The sequence below is a fragment of the Hermetia illucens genome, chromosome 1, assembly GCF_905115235.1.
Source record: "Hermetia illucens chromosome 1, iHerIll2.2.curated.20191125, whole genome shotgun sequence".
Taxonomy (NCBI): Eukaryota; Metazoa; Arthropoda; class Insecta; order Diptera; family Stratiomyidae; genus Hermetia; species Hermetia illucens.
Window position 1 is genome coordinate 212,278,098 of NC_051849.1, and position 23,489 is coordinate 212,301,586.

At 44.8% G+C, this 23,489-nt stretch overlaps 1 protein-coding gene across 1 annotated transcript in view; it reads left to right on the forward strand.

Moving 5' to 3' along the window:
• LOC119658210 (major facilitator superfamily domain-containing protein 1-like) overlaps positions 1-23,489 on the forward strand; it is a 37,431-nt gene that overhangs the window by 3,204 nt on the left and 10,738 nt on the right. The window contains exons 2-3 of the mRNA XM_038065477.1: positions 5,188-5,486; positions 23,085-23,361. Of these exons, the coding sequence (XP_037921405.1) occupies positions 5,303-5,486; positions 23,085-23,361 (461 nt within the window). The 5' untranslated portion in view covers positions 5,188-5,302. The remainder of the gene's footprint in view (positions 1-5,187; positions 5,487-23,084; positions 23,362-23,489) is intronic.

Consider the following 23,489-nt stretch of genomic DNA (forward strand, 5'->3'; position numbering starts at 1 on the left):
CCTCGAGTATGTGGCGCGGCAGGATTCGCAGATGGTTTAGGTACGCCTCTTTATCTGTCGGTGATACGAGGATGTCGTCCACATACGAATGACAAAAATCGAGTCCCCGGGTAACCTCGTCGACCAGATGTTGGCATGTCATGAATGGTGCCCCGAATAGGCCGATTGCTGGCCAAGACTGTCTCTTCAATGTCTTCCTCTGCGACTGGTACTTGGTTGAAAGCTCGCACCTAGCAGATTTTGAAGAAAATCTTCTTGATGGGGAGCGTCTGTGTGGAGGTAGCTATGTGTCGTACCGGATACTGCTCGATAATTTCCCCATGGTCACCAGTCCCCATTGTCCTCGTGGATTACATGAAACGCCCAGATGCTGGACGATAGAGGTTTAACTAAAATAGTCCATTTCTTTGCAAACCACAATTTTTAGGTACACCGGAACATAGACTAGGTTTTTACAATCAATACTCGAAAGATGAAATTATTATAATTTATTAATTTTTAATGAATGTAAGAGCAAACGACTCGTTAGAGGCAGAAGAGAATTTTCTCGCTTCATTCGTTTCTTTCTGCCCCTCCCTCCACTCCCGTGGCGAGCTCTACAAAGTGGATAGTTCCGCGCCATCTATTTGTTCGCATTCGAAATAAGCAATTGGCTGGGAGTAAGATCGGCGATGACCTGATCAAGTCGCTCTGGCTGCGATGGTTCCCGGAGGGCACCCAGGCGATCCTCACTTGCGTCTCCGGTTCCTTGGAGGAACTGGCAGCGACGGCCGACCAGGTGCAGGAGGTGTACGTACGCCCAACCATAGCGGCCGTTCAACCACCGTCGGATGAGGTGAGCGACTTGAGGCGCGAGATAGCCGCTTTAACAGCCAGTGTAGCCGAGATGCGTGCGACGTTGGACGCTCAGCGTTCGGGCGCCAGATCGCGAGCTCGCTCACGGTCTGCCACTCGAAAAGGGCGTTCGGGTAGCAGATCGTCGGGACAGTCCACGGACCGGGGGATTTGCTGGTACCACTGCAGATTCGGCGATAAAGCCACCAAGTGTACTATCCCTTGCAAATTCACGCCTGCCGCAAAAAACTAGGTCCGTGGGGGGTCCTGGCGACGGCCACCCAGAGCGCAGCGCCACGTCGCCTAACAATTTACGACCCTCTCAGCAGGCGCAACTACCTCGTCGATACTGGTGCGGAGGTTTCGGTTCTTCCCGTACCTCGGCAACATCAATTTTTTCCACAACCGCTCAAACTTGCGGCAGCAAATTCCTCCCGCATAAACACATACGGGTATAAGTAAGTGGACGTGAGTCTTGGCTTGCGTAGGACATTTTCGTGGCGTTTCATTCTGGCGGATGTCAGCTTCCCCATATTAGGCGCAGACTTCTTGTGTCACTATGAATTGCTGGTGGACTTGCAAAATAAGTCCCTTATAGACCCCACGACCAACCTTAATTCGTCGGGACAAATGGTATCTCACCCAGGCAATAATCTTTCCGTTCTTTTAGAAGACATTACCGACTCTCATGTTCAGGCACTTCTCCAAAAGTTCAGCCGGATTACTACCGAGTGTAGTCTCTCTAAACCAGTGAAGCACAATGTGCAGCACCACATTATCACTACTGGTTCCCCGATCTTCTCGAAGGTGCGTCCTCTACCATCCCAGAAACCGGCTATTGCGCGGAAAGAGTTTGAACAACTCGTTCAACAGGGTATCTGCAGGCCCTCAAACAGCTGTTGGTCTTCCCCACTGCATATGGTCCCTAAGCCAAACGGCGAATGGCGCCCATGTGGGGATTACAAAAGGCTAAATGCACAGACTGTTCCTGACCGATATCCAATTCCACTCATCCACGACTTTGCGCATCACCTCGCGAATTGCCGCATCTTTTCGACCTTGGACTTAACCAAGGCTTATCACCAAATCCCAGTAGCTCCTGAAGACATTCCAAAGACGGCAATATGTACACCCTTTGGACTCTTCGAGTTCACCCGAATGACTTTCGGATTGTGCAATGCGGCGCAAACCTTTCAAAGGTTCATTCACTCAGTTCTGCGAAACCTCGACTTCTGTTTCGTATATTTGGATGATGTTTTGGTCGCTTCTTCCACTGAGTCTGAGCACTTAGCCCATCTCGAGTGCATTTTTCAACGTCTCCTTGAGGCCGGTTTAGTCCTAAACGTTGAGAAATGCAAATTTCTCCAAAAAGAAATGCAAATTTCTCCAAAAAGAAATGCAAATTTCTCCAAAAGGTGAGATTCCTCGGCCATTTCATTTCCCCTGAAGGAATACAGCCCGACCCAGACAGCGCGGCAGGATTCGCAACATTCGGAATAAATTTCGAATGCTGCGAATCCTGCCGCGCCACAAGTACATGGGGACGGGAGTCCCCAACAGGTTGACCGGAATTAGCCCGAAGCGGAGAAACGCAGCGAAACCTTTCCACCAGTCAACTACCGCTCTGCGTACAATACAACACGAAAGAGTTAACACGACAACACAAAACACACAATACTGGTGGCCGTCCACCACCGCCACTGTGGCCATTCGCCCATCATACTGCAGGTGAAGCAGCGTTCAAGAACTCTCTAATATCTTACACTAATTACGCAGCACGCGCGAATTCATTAGCGCATTGAAGTGTATCACTGCTAGAAAAGTCGTGGCTAAAATCATAGATACCGTTCATCACGTGAACGCCCATGTCATTTAGATTACGGATGTCACAATACGCACAGAGGACATGGAACCAATCCTCTGAGGCTTTTTTTTTTTTTTTTTGCGTACACGGAGGTGGAAAATCTTAGAAAGACACGTCCGCCGCAGCTTCGCCGCCCGAATGGCGGAACTACAGCGGGCGCGTGTGAGATTCACACCCACTAAAAACCACCCCCGGTTTCTCCAGCCACAGCCCCGTGGGACCACCATTGAGGTATTACTTCGCGGGGTAGGTTTGCTCTTAGGCACTCATCCTTCTCCTATTTCGGCTTTCCTCCTTCTTTGTGCCTTCAGCAACTCCTCCTGCATTTGGATGATTGCAGAGCCAACCGTAAGCCACTTCTTCCCGGACCCCAGCATCTCAGTAACCAAGCTCTCCGGGGTCCCGCTCCTGCCCAGCACCTGGTTTAAGCTCCTTCTCTCCATCGCAAATCGTGGGCAGTGAAACATCACATCCTCTGAATCCTCCGGTATGCCATCGCATCTGGGACAGTTCGGAAAATCATCCAACCCAAAGCGGTGCAGATACTGCCTGTAGCAACCACCGTGCCCCGTGAGGAACTGGGTAATGTGGTAGTTGGTCTCCCCATGTTTTCGCTCAAGCCACACCCTAATGTAGGGAATGAGCCTGTGCGTCCACCGACCTTTCGTAGACTCGTCCCTTCTGCGTTGCCAGAGATCAAGCGACTCTGACCTTGCCGCATTTCTACGCTGTGCATGCCCCTCCATATGTCTTGCATTGTACAGGACACTCATTTCTTTGGCCAGAATGTCAACCGGGATCATGCCTGCCACCACCAATACTGCCTCATTTGATGTGGTTCTAAAAGCACTGCAAACCCTCAAAGCCATCCGCCGGTAAACCGAGTTCACCTGCTTCCGTCTCTGAGAGTTTGCAAGCGCCTCGGCGACGAGTAGAGCAGGATGGAGCGCACCACTCCGGCTAGCACCAACCTCCGGCAGTGTTTCGGTCCACCAATATTTGGCAACATTTTTGCAAGCGCCGTAGTGGCACTGGCTGCCTTTTGGCATGCATACTCTAGGTGTTCCCTAAAACTCAATTTGGTATCAATTATTACCCCCAGGTATTTGATAGCCGGCTTTGATACGACCGTATGTCCACCGACCTCCACTTTTACAGTATTATTTTTCCTGCGTTTCGTTATTAAGACCGCTTCCGTTTTCGCGTCCGCCAAGGTCAGCCCGGTCCTTTCTAGCCAGGACTTTATCGCTCTCACTGTTTCCGTTGCGTAAACCTCCACATCTTCTGGGTGTTTTGCTGCAACAACCACAGCTAGGTCATCAGCAAAGCCGACAATCGTAGTCCCCTTTGGGGCGGGAAGAGCAAGCACCCCATTATACATGATATTCCACAACAGGGGACCAAGTACCGATCCCTGTGGTATCCCGGCTGTGACAATGTACTCCTCTGAGTCTGCCCCCTCACAGAACACAACCCTGACTGGATGCAGGGTTCCGCGAAAAGAGAAATTCATTCAAGCTACTATTCCCCGTCAGGAGGAAGCCCATCTCAAGCCCGAAGTACACGACGGAATTTCCTCTGGCGGACACATTTCTGACGTACTCATAGTGACCTGACCTTTCCCACATTCATTCCATCTAAGCTGCCATTTAGATGTTACACTCTCATCTAACAGCCTTTTGGCCCTAGACGCTCCATCTGATGCACACTTAATAAGCCTATTTGCAGCAAAGGTACGCCCCTCCTGATCCTGTGGACTGTGGCAAGCCGGACTACCTCCAGATCAAGAGAAGCAACACCCAACAAGACTTGCATGGCGTCAGACGAGACCGTAACGCCACTCGCTGGCAAGCGTAGAACAGTTTCCTGCACTGTGTCGTCATATCATAGCTGCAACTATACTTTATTCATCTCTTTCCCTGATCTTAGTATTTTATTTTTGTTTTACTAAGAATAGTACAAAGTATGTTACCTAAAACCCTTCTCCACCTGGGCTTGGGACCAGCATGCTATGTAAATAACATGGCGGAATTCTTGTGAAATCCTATTCCCCTTTTGCGGTTTATCAAAAAAGTTCAACAGAATATCGACAGCAGATAGGGAAGTTTCAATTTGCAATTAAATAGGAAGTAAATAAAATTTTTGAGATGACTCAAAAAATTACAAATAAAATTACGTAAATATATTATCAATATATGAACCCAATTCTGACATGCACTCTAGAGTTTACAAAAAAAATCGATCAAGCCGCAAAATAAATTTTGCACAGAATATCGCCAAATACGCGTAATTTGAAAAGAAACTGATTATGGCTTGGGGTGAGTGTGCCACTCTTGTACAGCCACCAAGATAGCCATGATCCTAAAAACAAGAAATGTTTAGAATTCATACGCATTCGCATTACTTCGTACAGATTCATATAAAGTACTTTCAGATCAAAATTAATAGTTCGAACCGAATTAATAACTATATTTCTACATTTTTTCCAGATTCAAGAAAACAGCGACAAATGTGGGTAAAAGAATAAGAACTAATTTCACTACGAATACTAGCCCACCTTCCAAAGACCATACGGGCTGCCCGGACTTTGCATCACAACAAAAAATGCCCGCAAATAATGACACAGATCCGATCCTGGACGAAACCATCCCCTATAGGGGTCTTGGTGATCAAGAGGACAATGAATTAGATCCAGAATTGACCGGATGCGGAGCGTCAGCATGTTGCAACCCAGCGAGTCCAGTTCATCGATTTATCGCCCTAATATTCATGTGTCTCCTCGGATTCGGTAAGTCTAATTCAAATTCAAACTGGAAATAGAAAGTGCCCATCGAAACTGTATGTGGAGATATTATAGACGTGGGTCTAATTAAATTAGTGACGACAGTCAAATCTTGAAGTGTTTGTTCATGTTAAAAGCTATTACGATCGTGAGTCATTCAACAACTGAATTGTATTGGTGTTGAATATGCAGCAGTTTCGTATACGATAGACCTCTGGAATAAATGGACTCGATGTTTGCTCTCGTTTTGGTTCCAGTTTGCAATTGTCGATAAGAAATAGTACTTGGAAAAGTACGGGATGACAGGCGATCGTAGCATGCCAGAAACATTTATTTCCCAAATAATTGATAGCGTGTTTTATAGGAGCAAAAATAATAACAATAATATTAAATCCTTAAATATTAGTCTGATATCTTGAAAGCTACAAATGTATCCAAGAATAAGGGGATATGAATTTGTCTTTTGCCTCACTTACATACTCTCTCTACTGATGCTATCTATATTTCCGCTTCAATTCTTTAATATTCAAAAACAAAACTGCTAAGACACCCAGTTTCAAGATTTGCGATTAATGAATTACTAGTTGCACTTTAATCCTAACCCCGATGCCACGCAAATATGCGTTTTAGACAAAATTCATTTCTTTGTTTGCAACAAATTATAAGAAGCAACTGGAGCTGCCCATGTAGCTCCGCTGCAATAATGCAAATTGTTTTGCTAGGAAAATAACATCTTTCTATTTTGTCATGATTCTATCTAGAACAAGTCCGCATTCTTACTTTTACGCGTTGTTAATTATAATTTTACTCGTGATACCACATCAATGGTTTGTTCTAAATCTACTCTCGGGGAAAAGTAAAATATGTTAATTGAATTTTGATAATAACTGAAGGGAGAATCTCACATTTGCGCGTGTTGGAAATATGTTATCAGCGTAGAAAGTGGAACGAATCGTACACAGCTGAGCCTAGCTGTACCTATCTAATTTAAACATTGAAGCTCCTTATCATTGTCATGAGAGGGAAATGAATCGTCGCCTGAATTTCGAGTTGTTTTATTTTTCATCGTAACAGATTAAGGTGGATTTGGTTGGATGTTTTTCCCCAAGTTTAATAGATCTCCTGAATGTAGGTTGGTTTAGAATTGTTACAAAAAAAAATACGAATACGAAGTGATAATTCATTCAATATTTTTTCTAACTTTATATTTGTAACGTGAGAGTCTCAGTTCTATGTATGAAAGTTGTATAACAAATCTCCGAGATAAATCTCAAGAGATAAATGGGAATCTCCGAGAGATAAATGGGAAAAGTCACCAGACTCATAACACCCGTATCGACCGTTCAGCAAATTCAGACGGATCCATCATTTTCCATATGTACATGGAAACGGATTCAAACCCACTTGTGAAAAACTTCCGGCCTCATTAAGAAATAGCACTAGAAGTCAGACTGACATGTTCGAGCAAGATATTAGCCCACTTTGCCATTCAGATCTTCCATCATAATCGCGATGTCCTCTTTAGGAAGCCTCACCTGAATTGCATTGAATTCCTCATAGAAAGCCTCCTGTACTTCTGTATCTATAATCTTCTTTGGTGTATGACACTGCGCTATTGAAGTATTTTTCATCCTGGAGTGGGATCACATTCTTAATATTCTGCATGATACTGGTTTCCAGGACAAGAAAACGTGCCTGACGGATGCGGTAACTATTAAAACCGAACCACACTTATTTACAGCAGACTTTCTAGAATACAACAGCACAGTGCCGTAAGAGCAGGAGTGGCCACCAGAGTGCCTCATCTTACCTCGCTTAACTCTGGAACGTCCAGCCTGTATCGCTGAAGATTTAGCTGAAATCGGAGCATACGAATATTTTGAGATGCGATACCGTCGTCGACAAACTTTTGCAATTCCAAAATCCAGTCATAAACCACTAATGCGGGCAAAAGGTCGTAGCCGAAAGATCAGTCTGATTAGGAGGAGTCGTAATCGTTTCCGAAGCATAAATAATTTCGAGAGTTTCAGGTTGCTACCCCATAAATATCTATCAGTTTTAGTCGCCTGTTCTGACCAACAGGGAATACTTTGGTCGAGTTTTACAACTCCAACCCACAGGGGAGCCATACTTCAGCGGAGCATCAATTTCACGTCTTAATAAAAAGTACCATTCCTCCGAGTGGGGGCCGACTCCCTGAGATGCCAAGGTATTCCACACCATTTATACTCCTTCTCTCTCAAACGGCCAATTGTATGAAGCCCTCGTTGTTTCGGTGTACCTTTGGGTAGTTTTGTTCAAGGTTCCGAGAGGTTGGTCCGTAGGGTGTCCCGCATGACCGCGTCCATGATAAGAGTGAAGAGGAGTAGCGAGTGGACACAACATTGATAAATACCGGCAGAGTCAGGGAACCGTTCTGCTATACCTATCACCGTAGTAATTTAACCTAGCGGACGAGTTCCTCCGGCACTACATGTTCTCCCAGTAGATTTTAAATGAAAATATCAAACGCTAGATCCAGGAAGGCAATACAAAAAGGGCGATTCTTCTCACGGTATTTTTCATGAGCAACCGTGCAACACATATTGTATCAGTATTTTCGCAGTTCCTGACAAGGACAGTTGGATTTAAGTACATTTTAATAATACGAAGTGTTTTCAGGAATTAGGATATTTGTAAGAGTTTTCGTTTTTACCGATGTTGGGGAAATTGGCCGAGGATTTTCCATTCTCTGGACCGGAATCTTTCGATTTGGGGATGAGAACTACTGAGCCAAAAATGATGGGTCCTATAAGCTATTTAGAAAAAAGGATAATCTGGGAGAGGGAAGGTTGAAATATTTTATTTCAGGATTACAATTCGGTGCATTCGGAATATAAGGTGACTTCATTTACAATGAGGATAAATTCCTATTCTTGCACCCTTCGTCGGGTTTTAGGCATAGTGTAGGCGTAGTGATCGTTATTTCTGTAGTCGATACACTTTGGTCCCTGCTGTTTGCCTATTCTATAACCCTCGCCACGGTCGGAGATTTCATTTGCGTGACATTGGTACACTCCCTTTCTCCGGCCGAACCCCTTGCCACTAGTAGTAAGGCGCCCTGTGAGTTGGTCCGCCAATGATTGAACTGATCTGCACTCCGCTCTGCAAATGTCAACGGAACTGGATGGTCGTTAGTCGCTTATTCTCACAAGGTTTAGTAAAACATCATCAACGGCGCAACAAACCGTATCCGGTCTAGGCCTGCCTCAATAAGGAACTCCAGACATCCCGGTTTTGCGCCGAGGTCCACCAATTCGATGTCCCTAAAAGCTGTCTGGCATCCTGACCTACGCCATCGTTCATTGTTAGGCAGGGTCTGCCTCGTCTTCTTTTTCTACCATAGATATTGCCCTTATAGACTCTCCGGATGGGATCATCCTCATCCATACGGATTAAGTGACTCGCCTACCGTAACCCATTGAGCCGGATTTTATCCACAACCGGACGGTCATGGTAACGCTCATACATTTCGTCATTGTGTAGGCTACGGAATCGTCCATCCTCATGTAGGGGGCCAAAAATTCTTCGGAGGATTCTTCCCTCGAACGCGGCCAAGAGTTCGCAATTTTTCTTGCTAAGAACCCAAGTTTCCGAGGAATACATGAGGACTGGCAAGATCATAGTCTTGTACAGTAAGAGCTTTGACCCTATGGTGAGACGTTTCGAGCGGAAGAGTTTTTGTAAGCTGAAATAGGCTCTGTTGGCTGACAACAACCGTGCGCGGATTTCATCATCATCATCATGTTACCGGTTGTGATTTTCGACCCTAGATAGGAGAAATTGTCAACCGTCTCAAAGTTATATTCTCCTATCCTTATCCTTCCTGTTTGACCAGTGCGGTTTGATGTTGTTGGTTGATTCGTCTTCGGTGCTGACGTTGCCACCATGTATTTTGTCTTGCCTTCATTGATGTGCAGCCCAAGATCTCACGCCGCCTGCTCGATCTGGATGAAGGCAGTTTGAACGTCTCGGGTGGTTCTTCCCATGATGTCGATATCGTCAGCATAGGCCAGTAGTTGGGTGGACTTGAAGAGGATCGTACCTCTTGCATTCACCTCAGCATCACGGATCACCTTCTCGAGGGCCAGGTTAAAAGGGACGCATGATAGCGCATCCCCTTGTCGTAGACCATTGTTGATGTCGAATGGTCTTGAGAGTGATCCTGCTGCTTTTATCTGGCCTCGCACATTGGTTAAGGTCAGCCTAGTCAGTCTTATCAATTTCGTCGGGATACCGAATTCTCTCATGGCCGTGTACAGTTTTACCCGGGCTATGCTATCATAGGCGGCTTTAAAGTAAATGAATAGATGGTGCAACTGTTATCCATATTCCAACAGTTTTTCCATCGCTTGTCGCAGAGAGAAAATCTGACCTGTTGCTGATTTGCCTGGAGTGAAGCCTCTTTGGTATGAGCCAATGATGTTCTGGGCGTATGGGGCTATACGGCCTAGCAAGATAGTGGAGAATATCTTATAGATGGTACTCAGCAACGTGATACCTCTATAATTGCTGCACTGTGTGATATCTCCCTTTTTATGTATGAGACAGATAATGCCTCGTTGCCAATCGTCAGGCATTGATTCGCTATCCCATACCTTGAGCACAAGTTGATGAACCACTTGGTGTAACTGGTCGCCTCCATATTTAACCAATTTGGCTGTAATTCCATCGGCTCCTGGCGACTTATGATTTTTAAGCCGATGAATTGCACGGACTGTTTCTCCTATACTTGGTGGTGGCAGTATTTGTCCGTCGTCTTCAGTTGGCGGAATCTCCAACTCGCCGATGTTCTGGTTGTTCAGTAGCTCATCAAAGTACTCAACCTATCGCTCCGATATGCCCATTCTTTGAGCCAACGGCCAGAATTGCTGCTTGAAGTGTTCAACGCGTGCTTGAAGGAGGGAATTTTTCTTTGTCGCAGGAAAGTGGCCAGCCTCGCGTTGATCAGTAAGGGTAAAGGAGACCCGGAGCTCCCGTCTGCTTAACACGGCCGGAAAACTGCTCAAGAAACTCATCAGGGGTAGACTCGCTGAAGCGATCCGTGCTGCCGAGGACTTATTCGCAAGGCAGTTCGGGTTTAGAACAAGGAAATCTACAGTGGATTCTGTTATGGAGGTCGTAGATGCGTTTAATCGAGCAGGGGCACACAGCCACCGATCTCGACGGATAGTGCTTCTCATAACGCTTGATGTCAGAAATGCCTTCAATTCCGTAAGATGGACAGATATGCAGGCACACTAGAGAACTCCTTTTACGTGCCAAGCTATCTCTTGCGGATTTCGAGGAATTATCTGAATTATCCTCCTCTGGCCCTCTAGCGTCTCATAGAGCAAGGTAGGAGGAGGATGGAAATCACGTCGGGAGTAGCACAGGGATCCATCCTAGGGCCGGACCTCTGGAACGCTTCCTACGATAGTCTGCTGAGCCTCGATATGCCCGAAGAGTCGCGCCTGGTCGGTTATGCAGACGACGTTGCGGCACTTGTTGCCGGACGCACTGTTGAACAGGCGCAAAGCAGACTTGGCATATTGATGCGACGGGTAAGCGGATGGATGACTGCTCACGGTTTCAACCTTACGCTGGAAAAAATCGGAGTAGTCATCCTGACCAGAAGGAGAATCCCGACCCTGCGTCCCATATCGATCGGCGAGTTGACTATAGAGTCAAAACCAGTGATTAAATACCTTGGGTTAATGCTCGACTCAAAGATGAGCTTCTTCGAGCAAATTAAAGCAGCAGCGAACAGGGCTGTAGCTGGAGCCGCGGCCTTGAGTCGGCTAATGGCGAATGTCGGGGGCCCTATATCAACTAGGAGACGTCTCCTCATTTGAGGAACGCAGTCCGTTCTTCTCTATGGTGCGGAGGTACGAGCGGATGCCCTTGACAAGGAGGTGCATCGTAAACGCCTCGCTCAAGTGCAGAGGCGCGGAGCTTTGCGAGTGGCGTTTGCTTATCGCACCGTCTCCGAACCGGCTGTGATTTTGATTGCGAGAGTGATCCCCGTTGCCCTCCTTGCCAAGGAGCGCAAAGCTATCTATCGCCGTAAGGGAGAAAACTTAAAAGAAGTGGTTGCCCGTGAAGAACGTTAACGCACCCTTAGCGAGTTTCAACTTTCTTGGCAAAATGAGCCAAGGGGCAAGTGGACTGCGCGGCTCATCGACAAATTAGACCCATGATTGGACAGAACGCACGGGGAGATTGATTACTTCCTTACCCAACTTCTAAGTGGGTATGGAGGTTTTCAGTCTTACCTGCACAGAATTGGGAACGCGCGATCTCCTGATTGTGTGTTCTGTAATTGAGTGGCGGAGGACGCTGAACACACCTTTTTCTTCTGCGAGAGGTGGGACGGCCTACGCCAGCAGCTTTATGCAGACGCAGGGGAGCTCTCTCCAGACAATATTGCCAGAGAGATGCTGAAGAGCGCTGCAGCTGGAATCGTATTGCGCATTATGTTCGCGCTCTTCTTATTACGAAGAAGATTGAACACGATCGGCGGAGGGATCGGACGATAAGGGGTTCCCTGAACTAACAACAGCTCCCTTCCTCCGCTCCCGTTGGTGAAAAGAATTCCCTGAGTTGAAGGCTCCCAAAGCCGGGAGAGCGGGAGGGCTAGCCCGAAGTAATGTGTCAAACGGTCCCAAGCTAGTTCTCTGATGACAGGGAGGTGTTTAGTTGGTAGTCCGCCAGCGTGCTGTTGCGGGAGTCCAACACTCTGTGCGTAAACGCATTCTCTACCCTACTCCCAAAAAATATGCCCATTCTGTCGGAAATCGGGTCGGAACAACGCACCCTAAGTATACAATCTGTTCAACACCCTCAATGTTTTCATAGTAATATAAATAGTAGTATTGCGAAGATCAGTTAAACTGAGAACATTGGTTTTGTTGGTGTTTATCTTCAGTCCGACTCTGCATGTCTGCTTTTCCAAGTCCAAAGCTACTTTGCCAAGATCCATAATTCGATGAGAAAACAAACAAATGTCGTCAGCGCAGTTCAAGTAGGCAACATGGCATCGTCTATTGAACTCCTCCGCGTCCTCTTGTCATAGCAGTGGATAGTAAGCAGTATAGGAGATGGAGTAGTAATCTAAATTCTACCGGCTGCCCCACAAAAATTCCGAGGATATTAATGTGGTTGGTACAGAAGCATCCAACAAAAATTCTTCTACTCTTTTCATTTCTTCCGAAATTCTTTAAAAGCGGAAGAGCCAACACACACCTCTGTGATAGCCAAGTTCTGGAATGTGGGGTATCCTTTTTAATATTTCACTTCCTCTCACACCACACATAAATACTTCACGCGTCCTAAACCTGGTGTGTTGTGACCGCATCAAAATCGAATAAGAAGGAAAAATTGTGTCATGTATCTAAACAAGACGAGATGCCATTGAAAATAATAATACAATAAAGAAAATTAGCCGCGTGCAGGCGACTGAAAAAACTGTATGGCCCAAGGCTGGAATCGAAGGAGGAAAACCAATGACCTCGACGTCGTTCCTCTTCATATCCCAGTTGGTACAAAATCCCGAGCCACGCCTGCTCGCTGCCACCAACTAGCTGGACTGCTTTGCCTGGTATGCGCCCGCACAAAGAAGGAGACAAAAGGGAACCATAAGGACACAATGTTTATTACCTCGGGTTGCGAGTAAACAAATTGCCGAATAATGTGAGCAATCGTAATGGAGCCAAGAAAACTGAAACTTTCTCTTTTTGCGATCAGATTCTATGGGAGGATGAGGTTGTCACGGAAGCTGGGAAATCTGGATGGGAGCTGACATCTCCTCCAGTCGCCGTCAATCCCGGAATCTCATTATCGCTACTCTCCAGCTCTAAAAAGGCATAAATTGCGTTTAGATTTCTCATCATCAAACGCTGATATAAACTCTCTTTTTCTAGGCCTTTAAGCACCCCCGTCAATAATTTTCTATTTCGATTTCTTAGGCTGCAGCCTATTATACTTTCCCTTGAAATTTTTAAACATGCACTTTTTGAACACCTCACTTTTAAATTTGTTACTTTGGACTATCCATCCTGCTAGCTTTGTCATCAGAAAAGAACAGAAGTTGAAGCGGCGTCAACTGCCGCGTTTTCAAGTCCATTTTTTGCATTTTATTTATTTCCAATTAGTGTCTTACATTTGATACATTTTGCTTAAAAGTAGCTTAGAATTAGCTTAGTCTTGTCTGGGTGAAAATTAGAGGAGTAGACGAGTATGTCGTCGGCATACTGCATAAGTTCTGTACCGACCTTAGGGAAGGGGACATCAGCAGTGAAAATGTTGTATAAAGTAGGACCAGAAATGGATCCCTGCGGCACCCCAGAAGTAACCGACAAGAGATCGGAAATCCCATTTCCGACACTGACGTAAAAATCGAAGAAACTGATGGCAAGTCTGATCGTCGGGATTGGGAATTCGTATTTGATCAGTTTATAGATTAGCCCGTTTAACCAGACCTCCAGGCCTTTTCTAAATCCAGAGCGCAAGCTACCGTGGGTTTGTTATTGACGTTAAGTCTGCCGGCCACAGTATCGTGAAGGTAGCTCAGGGCGTGCTGTGTTCCGTGTTTAGCACGGAAACCGAACTGATGGTCTGGAATAATGTTGTTAAGATTGCAATGTTGGACCAGCCCTACGGTCCATGCTTTCTTAGATAGAAGTGAAACGGGTCTGATGTTACCAGGTTCACAGGAGACACCTCCTTTCCGAATGGTTATAATTTTGGCTATTTTCCAGGTGGATGGGAAGTAGCCATTATTAATGCAGTTATTAAAAACCACAAGCAGGAACTTAATGGAGGCTACTGGAAGATTCTTTAAGATGAAATTCGTAATTCCATCTGGGCCTGCTGACTTTTTACCGTTAAGGTTATGGGTAATAGCAGTGAGTTGTGATAAATTCAGAAATTTGCTCGAATCAGTAGGCTTGTTGGAAGGGTTCTGGGCAGAAAAAGATGTGATTCTGTAGCAGTTCCTAGAAGTCCTGACTGTTGAATCAACAGTCTCAGTGAGAGTCGTTCTGTTGCTCGAAGGTGTTGCGTTGAGCTGCCGCTCGAAGTATTCCCCAAGTGTTTTTGCTTTCTCAGCATAACTGCAGACTCGCACTTTGTTTTGGGTTAGAACAAAGTTGCGGGCTTTGTATTTCCCGGCTACCCTGTTGATATTTTGGAATATATTAGCTCCAGGCTTAATGTCTGCAAGTTTGCGGGTCAATTCCTTGCTACGGAAAGTCGCCACCATACCACGGATTAGCGTACTGAGACAGTTAATCCGGGAGAGTAATGCTTTATATTCTGCATTTATTTTATTCCCGTGCTCGTGAAATTTGCGCTTGAGATTACGCCTCCAAATCTGTCTAACTTTCAAGTGGAGCATTATCTCATGTGGAAGAGAATTGAATTCAAACTCGTCGACTTTTATCAGCTTAGAGTTCCTGCGTGTAGCAGTGTCAATAGCGTCAGACGCCAAGTTAATAGCCTCGTCGATTTCTTTGTCCGATCGATTGCGGTTATTTGAGAGCTTTTTCAAGTTGAGTTTTGGTGCTAACTCAGCCCTGAATTTATCCCAGTCAGTGTGGGCGAAAGGCCTAATTGTGGTCATTACTCTTTTTTTCAGAGAAAGAGGTGAAGACAGTTTGAGATTGACCGCGAATTGGTCGGACATGCCTGGTAAGGTATCACATGATATTACCTGAAAGCTTGGTTCATTTCCATAGACAGAAGGAAGTAGTCTAATATAGATTGACTACTGGGCCTTGACGGAGAATTCGGCAAGACCATCACGAGATTGCTAGGCGAGAAAGGGTCGTGGATCCATTTGAGCAGGGTTTTCCCATTACAGTTAATGGCCGTGTCGCCCCAGTGAGTGTGCCTGGAGTTGAAGTCGCCTCCAAAGACAAGGTAATTAGATTTCAACTGGAGATCGCTCAAGACTTTTAAGTCATGGCCCAGTTCCTCATTTCTAGATTGGCACCTAATATAAACGGAGACAATGAGAATCCGTTTATAGCCAGCCGTTTTAATGAAAGCCGCCGCAGCGGAACAGGTTAGCAGGTTGTCTATGGCGACTTCCTCGAATCCATAATCTTTTTTGATGAATAGGGCAGAGCCGGTGTTGTTATCGTCCCGGATAATGTTATATCCGGTGAAGTTCACGTTATGCCTGCTTGTAAGATGGGTCTCCGAAACGCAATAAATGTCTGCTTTCAGAGAGTCGATCAACACCTGGGCAGTGGCACGTTTGGCGTGAGATACAAGGGACGCGGAGTTAAAAGTAACGATATTTAACTCTATAAATTAAGAATAAGTTTAATGGCAGCGAATTGCCGTTGTTCATTCGTGCTGGCTGAGGTGAGGGCTCCAACCAATTCACGGAATGCAGCCGGCTGGTTTGGGAGAGACTTTGTTGGAGGTGGAGATGCAGGGGCCACCCGAGGCAGTGATTGTTTCATGGCTTAGGCGTAAGATATGCCTGGTTTGGCCAAACTTTGCGACAGTTGTGCTACTGCTTGTTTGGTCTGCTGTGCTTCTTTAGATTTACGGACTTTGGCAGCTTCTTTTCGGGCCAGCATATCTTTATATGCTGGGCAACCGCGGAAGCTGGCGGGATGTCCGACTTTGCCGCAGTTGCAGCATTGCGGCACCTCCGTTGAGGGGCGTGGGCAGTCGCCACGGGGATGTTTTGTGGTGCACTTAACACACCGATGTACAATTGTACAATTTTGAGCAACGTGCCCAAAATTTTGACTATTGAAACATTGAATCTGTCCCAACGGTCTTATTTTTTCTAAGGTAACCTTCTGGTGTAGAATGTATTTCACCTTAAGGCGTCGTTGAGCTCTTGAGAAGGCTCGAACGTCACTATAAAAAGTCCCGATTGAGACTTCATTGGGAGAGAAGGATTCCCCTTATGTAGAGCTTTGTCCTGATTTGAAAAAGAAGTTGGCTACAGACCGAATTTTAAGCTGCGGATGCTCAACTTTGAGCTCCGCCAGAATTTCTATAGCATCGGTTTCCCGATGTAATCCTCGAATAATGAGGGACTGCGTCCTCAGGGATTAAGGGGTGCTTGTTGTGGCGTTTAAGCCTTGCTCTTTGATGAGAGCGAATATTTTGCCGTGATCCTCGATGGATTCGGCGAAAATGAGGGTCTTATCCGCCGTCGTGTTCTTGAACGTAGCCTTTATCCCTTTTGCCTTAAGGGACTTTAACAGAACAGGAACATTTAATGAATATCCGGTAATTACCGGTATCTTTTGCTTCTTTGGTTTCTGAGCGGGGGTTGGGGTAATATTTGCCTGGGGAGTGCTTTCACTAATTTTAATACTTTTGGCACTAACCTTACTCCTTTTTGACTTACGTCCCTTTTTGACTTACGTCTTGTGACGAAGTTGAATGGGTCTTCGTCCTCCGATGTTGCGGCAGTGATGTTGCTGGTTTCGATCTTGTTTACTCCAACATTGTTGGCTTCAAAGTTGGTCGGCTCTACCGAGACAGCTCCAGCGAAAGCAGACGCACATCCCACGATATCGTCCACTTCAATGGGCTGTCCGATTTGCAGGTTTTCCTTCTCCTGCCGTTTTTCACGTTCTGCTCTGAGCTCTGCCCGGAGCTCCGCGATCTCCTCCTTCAGCATTTTAATTATATCGAGCAGATTTACTCGATTCTCGTCTCCGGGGCTCGGGTTCTCCTCTTCGTCCGAGGGGTCCCCGGTCTTCGCCCTCTACAGAGCACTCCGCTTAACACTTCCGTCACTTTTTAATTTTCCGTTCCTAGAACACTTGGATTGCTCCGCAACACGTCCGTTCACTACGAGATCTCGAAGCGAACTGTTTTCAAGTCCCCGATTTCGCTTTCTCGCTATTCGTTTTGCTCTTTGTCGCTCTGGTGACTGCGCCGTCATCCTGGATAAAGAACCTGTTCTTTCCTTGCCTCAAATAATAAATCGTCAACCACCAACACTCGCGCCCATCAATAACGATCTTACACACACAAGTACTTCTCTATCGCCCACACCGAACAGTTAGCCCAAAATGCACTTGATTGCACGCATGGCATATACATAGCATAGAAATTATAATGGGCAAGGTTTGTTTCTATTTCCGAAAATGTACAATTGTAGAATTATTAAATATAATGGGATTCCGTTCCGAGAGATTTTACCAGCAAAGCTATTATAAATTGATCATTTGAACTGAGTAATTTAAAGACGGAAACATCATGGAGTCGGGAGGGGATGTAGGAGATTAGTGAAAATTCCTACGTAGAAGAAAGAAGAAATACCGCGTACAATTAAATGATTCCTCTTATCAACCTGACGTAAGACACGTTTCGCAAGACCAGCGAATGCTACGTATTTTTCAGATTCCACTATGTTATAATATTGGGTATGAACTTTATTCATTTTGATCTACTTAATGGGGAAAAAATCGTGCCAGTCATTGATCTATGGGAGCAGATCCGGTGCGGACCCACGCATCGGTATAGACACGTGAATTTTGTATAATGATACGTGGGGGATCGTAGCGCTCAAAGGGCCTCCCCACATTTCCGAGCCTGATTCGCACAGAGGCGTGCAAACACGTGTCGGCCAAGCGCTTAGATGGAGCTTCAATATTTGCGAGCGGACCTTCACGGTCAATTTCGCCAACTTTTTAGGTTTTTGGGATAGCTCTTCTCTCTCTCTCTCTCTCTCCAGGTCGTCTTCAACCACTGACGATGGTCATTTTTTTTTTCATTTTAAAATCATTTAATTAAAAACCAGTGACTTACATTAAATACATAGCGTTTGTTTCTTATTACTAGCCTAAATGTAGCTTATGTGTCATAATTAAATATTAAAAAAAAAAACGGGTGGCTATTACAATGTTTGGCCTGACCGACCTTCTTTGACATTACTTTTTACGGTGTAATTACTTTACACATAGATCTTGACAATTAATGATTAAAAAACTGGACATATATTTGAAAAAAAACTGCGCCTGCACCTAGAGCGCGAGAAGGCTTATTTACTTACTTATTCTAACTTAATCTAATCTAATAAATAATAATAAATAAATAAATATAACACACAATTTCGCGCTTAACCTCTGTGCACCCCTACCAGGCAAGGAGTGTCGAAAAGAGAGACAATGGCGGGTTTTAATGCAGAGCTCACAATTTGGCAAGGCCTTAAGATTGTGGCCAATGGGGTGGAGTTACCCTCCAGATAAAGTTGCCTCATGAGTGGATTGGGGTGATTCTCCGTTCTTTCGAAGAATCTTTCTAACAGGTTGAGAGCGAACTCTCGAAGAGGTTTAACTTTTGCTCGCCTATACATTTCGGCGTTGCGGCCGCACTTCTTGGTTTTCCAATTGTACGACAAGCCGACGCAGTGTCTCAAAATTTTGCGCTCGAAGGACTCGCACTTCTTCATAGCTTTGGTCGAGCAAGAGATCCATGTAGGGGCTCCGTAGCAAAGAATCGGTCTTATGAGGACTTTGTATAGGGTTAGTTTAGATTTAGTGCAAAGTCCTACTCTTTTACGAAGAATAGAGTAGATTTTACTTAGTGCACCGCGTGCTCTGCTGAGAGCAAGATTAAGGTGGGGGTCGAATCGTAGGTGTTCATGAAATAGCATTCCCAGGTATTTCATTTGTTGTGAACTGTTTACTACGGTATTCCCGATGCGTAGCTTTAAGCGTTTAGCTTTTCTGTGGATAGATCTAGATCCCAAGTATCTGGATTTTCTCCGAGGAGTAATAACCTGTGTTTTAGCCTCGCTGATTTTTATCCCCCAGGTCTGGTAGTATTTGCAGAGATCTGTTAAGTATTTCTCTATAGCATTAGCTGCCTTACCGAGTCGGAGGCTCGACGAGAAGATAAGCGTCTCGTCAGCGAACTGTAATAGTTCTGTGCCGCTCTCTGGGATTGGAGCGTCGGCCGTGAAAATGTTGTAGACTGTAGGTCCTGAAATGGATCCCTGCGGTACTCCAGAAGTGACCGGTAGGAGATCGGAATAATCATTTCTCACGCTGACGTAAAAATGCCTATCTTCGAAGAAACTTATTATAAGTCTGATCACCGGGATAGGGAAATCAAGGCTGATTAATTTGAAGATAAGTCCGTTGACCCACACGGAATCAAATGCCTTTTCGAGGTCTAATGTACACACTACTGTGGGCTTGTTATTGACGTTAAGTCTGCTACTCACTGAATCGTGAAGGTAGCTTAGTGCGTGTTGGGTCCCGTGCTTTGTCCGGAACCCGAATTGATGGTTCGGAATAATGTTTTTCCGATCGCAATGTTGGACTAATCCCACTGTCCATACTTTTTCGAAGAGCTTGCCCAAGTTGGAGAGGGGAGAGATGGGCCTGAAGTTTTGTGGTTCGTGGGAGCGATTATTTTTGCTACTTTCCAAGTAGTGGGAAAGTAACCATTATTGATGCAGTTGTTGAAGATTGCAAGAAGGAACTTCATTGATGCCCTAGGGAGGTTTTTGATGACAATATTTGCTATGTCATCTGGTCCAGTTGATTTTTTGCCGTTAAGGCTTTTAGTGATGGCTGCGAACTGTGATAAGCTCAAAAAGGTTTCCACCATTTGACGGATTAATGTACTAAGGCAGTTAATCCGCGAAATTAACACTTTATATTCCGTGTTAGTTCTGTTGCCATTTTTGTCGAAGTTTCATTTGAGATTTCTGCGCCAGATTTTTCTGACTTTCAGGTGTTTCATTATCTCGTGCGGCAGTTTATTGAACTGAATCTCATCGATTTTGAGGAGCTTTGTGTTTCTGCGTGTAGCAGAGTTGATGGCATCAGTAGCCAAGATGATGGCCTCATCGATTTCTTTGTCCGTTAGGTTTTGCGACTTTCCCTTAACAGAATAATAGGTTTTGCGAGGCAGTGATTTTTTTCAGGTTTAGCTGTGGTGCTAATTCTGCCCTGAATTTATCCCAGTTAGTATGGGCGAATGATCTTATTGCACTGGGTACAGTTCTGCAGGTTTTTGATGGAGACTTCCTCAGATGCATAGTCTTTTCTGAATAAAAGGGCGGAACCGCTGTTGGTGTCGTCCATTATCCGGTAAAATTAACGTTGTGCCTGCTTTTTAAATGTGTCTCTAAAACACAGAAGAAGTCTGCTTTCAGGGAATCGACCAACTCTTGTGCGATGGCACGTTGGGCGTGTGAGACCAAGGACGCGGAGTTAAATGTGACGACTTTTAACTCCATAAACTCATCAAAAGTTGGATAGCGGCTAATTGTCGTTGTTCATTTGTTTGGGCCGAAGCGAGAGTTTCGATCAAGTTTTGGAAGGCCAATTTGTTGCCTTGAGGGACTTAAGGGGCTGTAGTTCTAGGAATAGTGTTCCTAGTTGTTTTTGTAAGAGGAGTTCGGGGCGCTGCAGCTCTCGGGAGAGTATTCCTAGCTGCTTGAGCGTAAGAAATGCCCGGTTTGGCCAAGCTCTGTGACATCTGAGTCACTCCCTGTTTGGCTTTCATGGTCTCGGCATTTTTTTTTCGCCCTGCCAGCTTCCCTTCTGGCAACCATGTCCTTGTATGCCGGGCATCCGCGGTAGTTGGCGGGGTGTCAGGACTAGCCGCAATTGCAGCAAGTTGGTTTGTCTGCGGTGGGTTTTGAGCATTCCCCTCGCACATGGGTTTTCATGCACCTCACGCACCGGTGTGCGATGGAGCAATTGATGGCGATATGCCCGAAGTTTTGGCAGTTGTAGCACTGCATTTCTTGAAACGGCTTAACTTTCTCAAGCGAAATTTTCTGGGGAAGGATATATTTCACCTTAAATGCTTCGTTTAGATCTTGTTCTGGCTCGAAAGTAGCCATGAATAGCCCCGATTGCGACTTCAATGAAAGCGCCGGGTTCAGGCTGTGGGCCAGTTTGTCGGCTCGCGTGACTAGATTTGAAACACTTTTCAACTCTAGGTGCGGGTACTCTTCGTTGAGTTCGCGCATTATGTCAGCCGGGTCAGTCTCTCTATGAAGACCACGGATGATCAAGGACTGAGTCCTTAAAGCCGGAGGGGTACTGGTCGTGGCATGCAGTCCCTTTTCCTTAAGGGGGGGGTAGGGTATTTAATTTTTTTTTTATTTTCGAAATTCAATCCGTAATATCTGAAGAATATTGTGTTAAATTTTCAAGTCAATTGGAGCAAAATTGACGAAGTTATGAGTATTTTTATACCTGCCGGATTTTTGTACCTATACCCGAACCAACCCCAACGCCCCGAGCTGAAGCTGAACGACAAACCAAAAAAGGCAGGATTCTTCGTAGGCAGGAGCAAAAAGATGCATTAGACATCATCGATGATAGCAACATCCTCTATGGACCTGGCATTGATGACTCAGTGTGAGGTATGTCGATAAAATTCGCTTATAAACGTTTTAACTAGATTTTTTTGTGATTAAAACTTTAAAACGTTTTTCCCACAACTCACGTTTTCAAAGTCGGTGCCCCTGATAACTCCAAAACTACTGCACCGATCCTTTTGAAATTTTAAACACTATTTCTGTACATCATTTACGAGGTAACGCTGTCGAGTTTTTTTTTTTTTTATTCATAATTTTGATTTTGCAATAACAAATTAACCGATTTTTTTCCACAAAATTGTGTTTTTCACTTTAAAGTGTTCGAAAAAATGAAAAAAATTTGGAAAAAAAAAAAACTCGACAGCGTTACCTGGGGAAAACTATTATCTAACGAATGAACTTTGATTTTTTGATTTCAAATGATCCAGCACCAAGTTATGAGGGGCACCGCAATTCAACTTTTTTTCGAGACACGTCCGAACAATTGCTGCCATTGCCGTATTTTTTAATATTTCTTTGTAAAAATTTGATGAAACATTCTTCGAATGTCATACTTTAATGTACCATTGGTTGAGTAAATAAATTTTAACTGTGTCGTTAGAAAAAAAATCACAAAAACATGGCTTTTTTTGTACGATTTGACCTTACCCCCCCCTTAATAAGGTTGAAGATCGCTGCATGATCCTCAAGACTTTGAGCAAAAATGAGGGTCCTATCGGCCGTCGTATTTTTTAGGGTTGCTTTTAATCCTTTCTCTTTTAATATCCTCAAGAATTGAGGAACATTAATTATATACCCAGTGATGGGCGGAATTTCTGCCTTTTTTGGGCGAGTAGCCTGGGGGGAGGGTGCCTGAGAGTTTGCCGGAGGGGCATTAACTCTACTTACACTCACCTTTTCTTTGTTTCTCTTTTTCCTCCGCTGGACGAAGTTGTACTCGTCGCCTTCCTCTTCTTGGATGACGACGCACATCTCTCCATCTTGATGATGTTATTGAGTGGGATTTTATCCACAACCAGACGGTTGTGGTATCGCTCATAGATTTCCTCGTTATGTAAGCTACCTATACTTTGAAATATTTCACATCATCCCACATGCATAAAACCGTTCAATAGAAACAATTGATGTGAAAATAACATAACTTGATCTCGTAGACCAAATACGCGAAAATATTTCCATAGAAATGTAAACAAGTAGACTTTTTATTCTGTGCAAAAATAAACTTGGACTAACTTCCTTCCATCTTTCTTTTTCAGGATCATATTTCTGTTACGATAATCCGGGAGCGTTACGTGATCATTTCAAACCTGATTTAGATATAAATACAACACAATTCACATTACTATATTCAATTTACTCATGGCCGAACGTAGTACTATGCTTTATCGGTGGCTTTTTAATCGATCGCGTCTTTGGCATTCGAATGGGCACCATTATTTATTTATTTGTTCTGCTGGTCGGACAAATATTATTTGCAACAGGAGCTATCTTAGATAGATTCTGGATAATGGTTGTGGGTCGATTTATCTTTGGGTAAGATATTAAATGATTAATTGTTATTTGGAAATTAACTGATTACATTTTATCAAGAAAAGTCCTACAATGTATGCAAAGTTTGTTTAATTAGCTAAATTTCTAGAGGATCTTATTTTACAATTTGC